Raw genomic sequence first — 8,175 nt, forward strand, 5'->3', positions numbered from 1 at the left:
ATAGATAGATAGATAGATAGATAGATAGATAGATAGATAAAATGAAGGAAAAGAAAAGAAAGAAAGGTTTGCTAAAATAAGTTGGAATTCAATATGGTGGGATAGCCTTGCTTAGAGCATGAAAGAAATTTTCCTTTTTGGCACTGTTGCTCATCTGAGAGGATGAACAAATTAGCATTAATGTTGATTGCAGTGGTGTTGTGTGTTGTGTTGCCTGTTGTTCTAAGACAGTGGCTCTTACATTTGAACATGCATCAGACTCAGTTGGAGGGTTTGCTAAACACAGATTGCTGGCCCCAGAGTTTCTGATCCCAGTATGTTTCAGGCCTGAGAATTTAAATTTCTAGTAAGTTCCCAAGCGATGCTGATGCTGCTGGTCTAGGGACCACACTTTGAGAACCACTGCTCTAGAATAATGATTCCAGTGCTGGCTGTATATTAGACCACTTGGGAGCTTTTAAAAATTCTGTGTCCAGGCCCCAGCCATCATTAGTTTTCAGATATCTCTAGGTGATTCCTGTGTGCAATCAAAGTTGAGAACCACAGCTCTACAATGTCACTCTGCTGCTGAAATGGATGTATTTAAATGATGGAGTGATGACCTACATTTTACAGATACAGAAATTGAGGCTTGGTGCAGTGTTTCCCATTGAGGTGCTTGTTATGCATTCTGATTCAGGGCTCCTCTCCAGAATCTATTGCAACAATCTTTTGGGGTGAGGCCCAGGAGTTGCATTTTACTAAGTACCTCAGGAATCCCTTACACACATTTAGTATTTTGCCTAAAGACACATAGCCATAAGTGGTATTCTCATCTTCTATCCCTGATCTAAGCAGTCAGAAACGTTATTATGAAAGAGAAAAAACTTTGCATTTAGTCTGTTTTAAATTTTTTTCTGAGCTTATTCACTCAAGAAAGAACCTTATATACTTACATATTTATAAATACTATCGCTATATACTAAGTATTTTTATATATATAGCAGACCCTGTAACAAGAGCTAGATCAATAATAAATTCCATTCAAATGCTACTTTGAGGCCACCTTTATTTCATTCACCTACACTAGGATTTCAACCTAGAAAGGAAGAGTTAGCAAAAGCAGTTAAGGTCACTGCTCTGAAGTCAGATTGCTTGCTTCCTTTCCCTATCGATTACTGTGCGACCGGGGGCAAGTCACTTAACCTTTCTGTGCCCCAGTTTCCTCAACTGATTTATAGGGCAATGATGAAGATGATTGTGTTGATCCACATAAAAGTGCTTAGAACAGTGCCTGGAAATAACAAGAGACTATTAATGCTTTCTATTAATATTTTTTTTACTATTATTGTTATCTGCACAGGAGACGTAAATGCTCAAAAAAGTGTTTTACAAACTTAAAAGTTGTTTTATACAGAGTATACTGTAGAAAATATAAACTAGAAAGAGAATTTTCCAAAAACAGCATAGGGTGTAGAAGGTAATCACTAAAGAATTTTGTGTGTTTCTTAAAAATTTTTTATGTAAAAACTCAGAAAATCATTTCTCCCTACCTTATTGGGGGCTACAATAAACATACTGTACTTCTCTGATGGCCCTCCAATTGGCCTAACCTACATGGAAGAGTTTCTGAAAAAGCGAATTCTGGCTTAGTCTTAAAAGTAGAATGACAGAGGGGAAAAGGGTATATTTATCAAAATTATAGTTTACCAATTACATAATTTTACTCACCGACCAGCTTTGCTCAATGTGGTATTTTTTACTTTTGCCTTGTTCTGGAACTTCAATCTGCTAAATAGATTAGTAAAATGTCATTCAGTACAGCTCTGAGAAGCAAGCTCACAAATTACCTATTTAACCAGCACATTTCTCCTTCCACAATAATCCTCTTAATGGCCCAAAGCTGGCAGTTGGCAGGCACACCTGCTTGTCATCTGCATATTCCCCCTCCATTTGCAAGTGTCTAAATGGTATAGTAATTGAACCGCCAAAAGTTAAGTGAAGCTTAACGTTTGACCTTGGTAGTTGCCAGTGGATATTATGATTTAACACGTATTCTAAAAGGACTTCACACAAAATGAAATGAACTTCTAAAACCTGAAATAATCCACAGAACTCCAATCCATACACTGAATCAAAGCCAAATGGGGCTTTGATTAATCAAAAGGCACCATTAATCAAGGGAAGAATCAAACTGAAGTTCGAGACACTTGAATCTACTTCATGTATATAAGGTGAACTTAATATAACAGTCAGGGTCTCGGCAGAAAACAGATGGTGCTCTCCTGGGGTGATTGAAGAGGGTTTTTAAAAAGGAACTATTTAATGGAGGTGTGGACAGGATTAAAGGGAATTAAAGAAAGGATGTTGGAGCCCCCAGGGGCTAGCAATAAGGGGCTGTAGTGTGGGGGATAATTCTTACCACCTCTGGACCTGGGAGGGCAAGGAGAGCAGCTGGTACAGAAAAAGAAGTAGCTATAGCTGCAAGAAGGAGAAGCCACCTACAGGAGCATAGCCCTCGATAGCACTGTACCTACCCAGAAGCAGAGTGGGAGAAATAAATAACCAATCTCACTTTTCTCCCACCCTCCAATCTTGCTAGGTTCTCCCTGCCCCCCCCACCTCCTGCGCCGCAACCCCCGCCCCACCGCCACTGTGGTGAGCTTGGTTAAAGGTTGGAGGTCAGAGGTAAAGACACAGCATACAAAGTTCAGTCTCCAGGGCACAGAGAGGATGGAAGAGAGTGGAGAGTGAATGTGGAGAGGCAAAGAGAGTCTGTCACAGCCAGAAAACGTGACCAAGCCAGGGTTTGGGGGAAAGAATTCTTAAACTCTTCTTATAGGAAGAGAACTACTATTAAACAATTATGCATTATGAGCATGTCTCAACCCATCGCTCTAACTGTAAATGTCTCTTTACTAATTGCCTTTCTCCTCCAACAAATAGGCTCCTTAACACTTGAGCCTCAGTTTCTAGCCATTGCATGGTAAATACAGGCATTCAAAAATAATAGAATGAGGAGTGAATTAAGATGTTTGTTACTGCTTATTATTCATGAGAATATGGAGCGGGACTTTTTCAAATAAGTGGGATAAATAACATGACACTGCAAAAGAGCATTATCTTTTAACTATGGTTTAACTTAATTCTGTTGTAAAATATACTTTGAAGTATGCAAAGGACGTCCTTTAGGTTAGTATTCTTGAGAGAAAACTTCCTACATTTGGGGCTTATCTCACTAATTTAAAAAAATCAGTTATAAGTCTCAGTAATAAGAAATTAATGCTCTGATGTTTTGTGTTTTGCTATTGTTGTTATTATTATTTTACAATATTACAAGTATAGTTTAAAGTAGTCTCATGCAATGAAATAGAGTTGGGGAAAAGTTGGTATTTTTCTCTCTCCTATTTTCTTTCCCCTCTTTCTCCCTATACCAAAATAAACAAAATAGAACCAACTACAAATGTTAAGCAATTTCTGATATAATCTGTTTCCTTGACTTATTTCTATAAGGCTTCACATATTTTATATACTAAGGGGAATCAAGTTGGGGGGAAAAGCTAATCCTTTTCATAATGCAGTATTCCTGCACTCTCTCCTTTAATAATAGTTTCTGTTAATAATCTAACCACCTATCCTGCACTGTAATTTCCCCTTGGCTCTCTAAAACTTTGCCCTCCTGCTATATTCAAGCCATTCTAGTGACAGGTGCAACATGTCTGTACTTCTATTTTCTGAACTGGACGAGCCATTCGAAGACCGACATTCCTGGGGCATCATATAGCACTGCTCTTAGTGTATCCCCACCTTACCACATAACAGGAACACACTCCCAAGCACCCATTTCTGAGCTCAGTGGCCTTTTACATAGTCTAATCTTACCCTGAATGAAAAAGAAGTAGAGAGAAAAATATATATGGTGATGGTAGTTGGTGGGGCAGGGGTGAGAGGTACGAGGCAAGCTGGAACCAGAGGCCATTTTGTTCTCTGCCATTTTTCAGAAAACCAATTTAGACATTCAGACCCACTTTTAAGTGAACCTAAGAAAAAAATTTACAAACTAATAAAACAATCAAACTAGGTATGGATTATTAAAAATACAAAATATTTACAATTCAGAATATTATTCACTAGCATATTCCTGATAACTCTCATGTATTTAGATTATGCTTCGATATACAAAATAATAGCGGCAATGATATACTTCCAGAAACTTCTTAGGAACACATCTACTACATAAAATACATCTGCTTTCCTTTCTTGGTGTCTTATATTTCATTACATGGCAGAGATTTCTGGTAGGGATTCCATTACCTATTCCGCCCTTCTTTTTTAGTAATGTGGGCCTTGAGAATGCATAGATCCGCCAGGAAGAACTTGTAGTTAACTGGGCCCAAATTCATAATCAGAGTCTAGCAGCCATTGTTTACCGAGGCATCTCACACACACTGCATATTAAGGAACAGCCCGCAGACTGAGCTGTCAAGTCTCCTGCACTGTATTCCTGCCCGCTGAGCTGAATCTTATAAAGGAGTTACTGGAATCATATGTTGACCAATGGGCTGAGACCTGCCCTGTCTAATTGGAGCTGCACAGCTATATCCTCATTTGTATCTTTACTGACCAATCAGAGTAGCTCTGTAATAGCAATCCAGACTTGTGGTTCCGACCAATCAGGACAGTGCTATTTGCTATTTGGACCGATCAAACCATGTAAATTTGGATTTCTCATTTGCATAAAAATAGACCAATGAAATACAAAGGTGTACACTTTATAGAAGTGGGCCTGCTCTTTGTCTCATTGGAGAGCTCTTTTGGTTTCCACCAGAGGATGCCTCTCCTTGGTTTGCAAACTGTTCGTCTGAATAAAATTTCTCCTCTTTCCACACCCGAGATTGGGGACTCCTGTTGTCATTAGATTGGTGGCAGCAACGTTTTGTTGACCATAATAATACCCAAATTTATTTGAAGAGATAAAAACATACCCTATAAAAAGACTACACTTATCAGCTTTTTTGCAGTTAGGTGTGGGCCTGTGGTATGACTAACTCTTGGCCAATGAGCTATAAGCAGAAATTTTGTGTGAGACTTCTAAGACGACTTCTGAAAACAAAGAAGTAAACCCTTCTTTATACTTTCCTCATACTTGTTGCCTAGCATGTGGATGAATGGAATGGCTGGAGCTCAAGCAGCCATCTTGAGCATGAAGTAAAAGCCATTGCAGATGGCAGAGTAGAAAGCTCTCTAGTTACACCATTGAGCCACCATTCCAGCCCTAGAATGCCTACCTCTGGGCTTTTAGATGAAAGAGAAAACAAATTTTCTTTTGCTGAAAACACTTATTTTGTCGTGGTTTGTTTTTGTAATATGTAGCCAAATCTACACCTAACAAATACACTTTATTTTCAAATAAAAAATCTTTATATTTCTATTCTAGTTGAAAGTAACAAATACTAATAAAACTTACATAGGCTTTTGTGTAGGAGCATTTTTTATTTTTTCTGGTTTACAGTGAATATTGCTTTTAAGAATTTAACTTTTTTTATTATCGAGTATTTACATTTTTCTCTAGTGCATTTGTTTTTCAAATTTTAATGATCTCTTCATAAACATTTCAAATTTACCTTTGAAAGCATTGCCTAAAGCTAACTAAGCTAATTAAATTTCCTTTTATTCCTTCCTTCTTACTAGGATAAAATAGTACTATTTGATCTGCTTCTAGGAACCATCTGCTTTATTTATGGGGCTCATTTGGTTACAGTTTCCTTAATTTTTCTCCTCCTCCCCAAATTCTTCATGATTATCAAAATCTTGAAGTCTCTTCTGCCTTGAAAATAGAGACCACTGTATTCTAGTCTATACAAGCCTTCTATAAGCGATATATGTCAGTTCAGATTTTATGTGTTTACCTAGAAAACAAGTGAATGCCACAGTCATACATTTATATGGCTACTTTAAACATGAAATGACTTGTTCTCATCAACTCTACTTTGAGAGGAGGCCCAGAATCAGCTAAAATCCAAACAGCTGATCTGTCTATTCTTTTTCCCTGCCAGGGTCCCATTCTATCCAGGGATTTGTAGATAAATAAAATTCCAGACTGAAATGTAGACTTTGCCTACAACATCCTCTTGAAAACTCAATTTTCAAAAGGGAAGGCCTTACTTGTCTTTTTAAGAACCAAAATAAGAAATAAAATTAAAAGTCTGTGGAAATAAAACTTGAGTATTTGGATAAAGCAATACGAATATTGACTAAAATGCTGATTTTGTGATCAGCCTCAGGGATAACTATAGATTTCAATTTGTGTGCAGATCTAAGGGATGTAGTGTGGCTGTTTTTCTTGAAAACTTTAAATAGATCACTTTTCCCTATTATTGAGCAAATTCTAGCTATTTATTGTAGAAGTATTTCCTGCATCAAGTAGCTTACATTTTATTTAACCACATTTGAGGATACTTCTCCCTTTTAATGGGGCTACTCAGCCAATTACTTTTCTCTTTATTTTTTAAATATATATAATAACTGGAACTTAAGGGGTGTTGGGGAATCCATCCTGCCTAAGAAGTTAGATTTTACTACTCTTATATAAAAAAAAAATCCTTGATTCTTTTATTGCTTTAATTTGCTACTCTAGTACATTTTGAATTGTTTAAACACCAATAGCAAGTACATTTTATTTTCCCTGGGAAAATATTTTCAGTTCTGGAAGAAAGAAAAATAAAGATAAAATGCAACTATTTTCTTAGAAAAAAGCTACAAAGTCAAGAAAGAGCAAAGTTAAAATGAAGATGTCGTCCATCCTCTTATAAAGGACTAAATTTAAATAAAAACATTAGAGAACATTTCCGAATGTTTTTTGTTGCATTTTTAAAGATCAGTGTAATATTCTGCAAAAGAATTATGTTTATAAATGTCAACTAGGCATTAGTATTTGTAATTATTTTTTAAAAAATCAAACAGTACTGTCTTATTAAGAACATGCTTACATCATGATGATGACAAAGCAAGTAGAAAAGTTTAATATCTCAATAATACTTTTTACAGTCTGCCACTGGCCCTTTCAATGAGTTCCTAAGCCTTTATTGAAGAGATATAGACTAGAAAAACAAAGTTTAATTTTACATTCGAGAAAAAATTATAGGCTGGAGAGCTTCTTTTCCTCAATGGTTTCTCTCTACTGCTAAAGGTATTTTAATTTGGCACAGTAGAAGTATCACAGAGGTTGAGGGCTCTTTCTAGAGACAAACTGTAGAGTTTAAGATCATTGTGTTGTGTTAAAAACCTCTCAAGATCCTGACTTTATAATGTAGCATTGATGGTAATTCCAGAATTCTCCATAGAGAGGATTAGAGAGTTCTCAGCAATCCAAGGATGAATTCTCCTTGGAAAATAGCTTGAATTCTAAAGACTGAGCTCCCAGAGGGCAGAGGAGCTCACAGGTGGGCTGCCAGATTCCTTCCTTGAGGCCCAGACTCTCAGGCCCTAGAGTTAATCAGTATAGTTTAGTGTCGGCTAATGGTGGGAACTTAAAGTGAAAAATATAGTCAAATAAGAGCAGTTACCATTTCTGGATTCTCTGCAGCTAGCTTTATCATCTTTTCTGAGATCATCTTTTTCAAGCAGCTACTCAGCAAAAAAGCCTAAGAAATCCAGAAGAAAAGAAGTATTTCAGCTGAGGAGATCTTCATTCTCTTCCTTCCCTCCTATACCACAAATCAGATTTTGATCTCTGCCTCCAACAGTATGAATTTAGAGTTCTTTGATTTCCATAAATTTGCATAAGATATAATTATCAAGAAATGATAAATTTGCTTAATCAGGTGGATCTATTTACAGTAAATTTTAAAAAGACAGCTGAGAAATGGCCAAGATCTCATTACTAATCTTTTTGCCTCTTAAAACTTACCTTTCACATCCCATTTTTTTCTATTACTTTGTAAGCAGCTCATGTTTTACAAGCAACAAATAATAAAAAGTGCTTATTATTATAATCAAATAAGCTGATGTTGGTTAATCTGATAGTTAATTGTATGCATAATAACTGAGAGACCTATTTTTCTCTCTTGTTTTGCTCTCAGTTCTTGCCTTGCTCTCTTCTCTTTGGGCCCTACCAAGGTTTAAGACAACTGAAGCTCAAAGCTTGAGGCTGTATGACCTTAGTATAGCCTGAGATGGCGCTGGGGGGATAGAGGG

The 8,175-nt window shown here is 36.7% G+C and overlaps 1 protein-coding gene across 1 annotated transcript in view; it reads right to left on the reverse strand.

The window, feature by feature from the left end:
• SNX31 (sorting nexin 31) overlaps positions 1-8,175 on the reverse strand; it is a 61,046-nt gene that overhangs the window by 1,741 nt on the left and 51,130 nt on the right. Inside the window, exon 13 of the mRNA XM_011376195.1 lies at positions 1,711-1,770. Within this exon, the coding sequence (XP_011374497.1) occupies positions 1,711-1,770 (60 nt within the window). The remainder of the gene's footprint in view (positions 1-1,710; positions 1,771-8,175) is intronic.

This window comes from Pteropus vampyrus, unplaced genomic scaffold, assembly GCF_000151845.1.
Source record: "Pteropus vampyrus isolate Shadow unplaced genomic scaffold, Pvam_2.0 Scaffold287, whole genome shotgun sequence".
Lineage (NCBI taxonomy): Eukaryota > Metazoa > Chordata > Mammalia > Chiroptera > Pteropodidae > Pteropus > Pteropus vampyrus.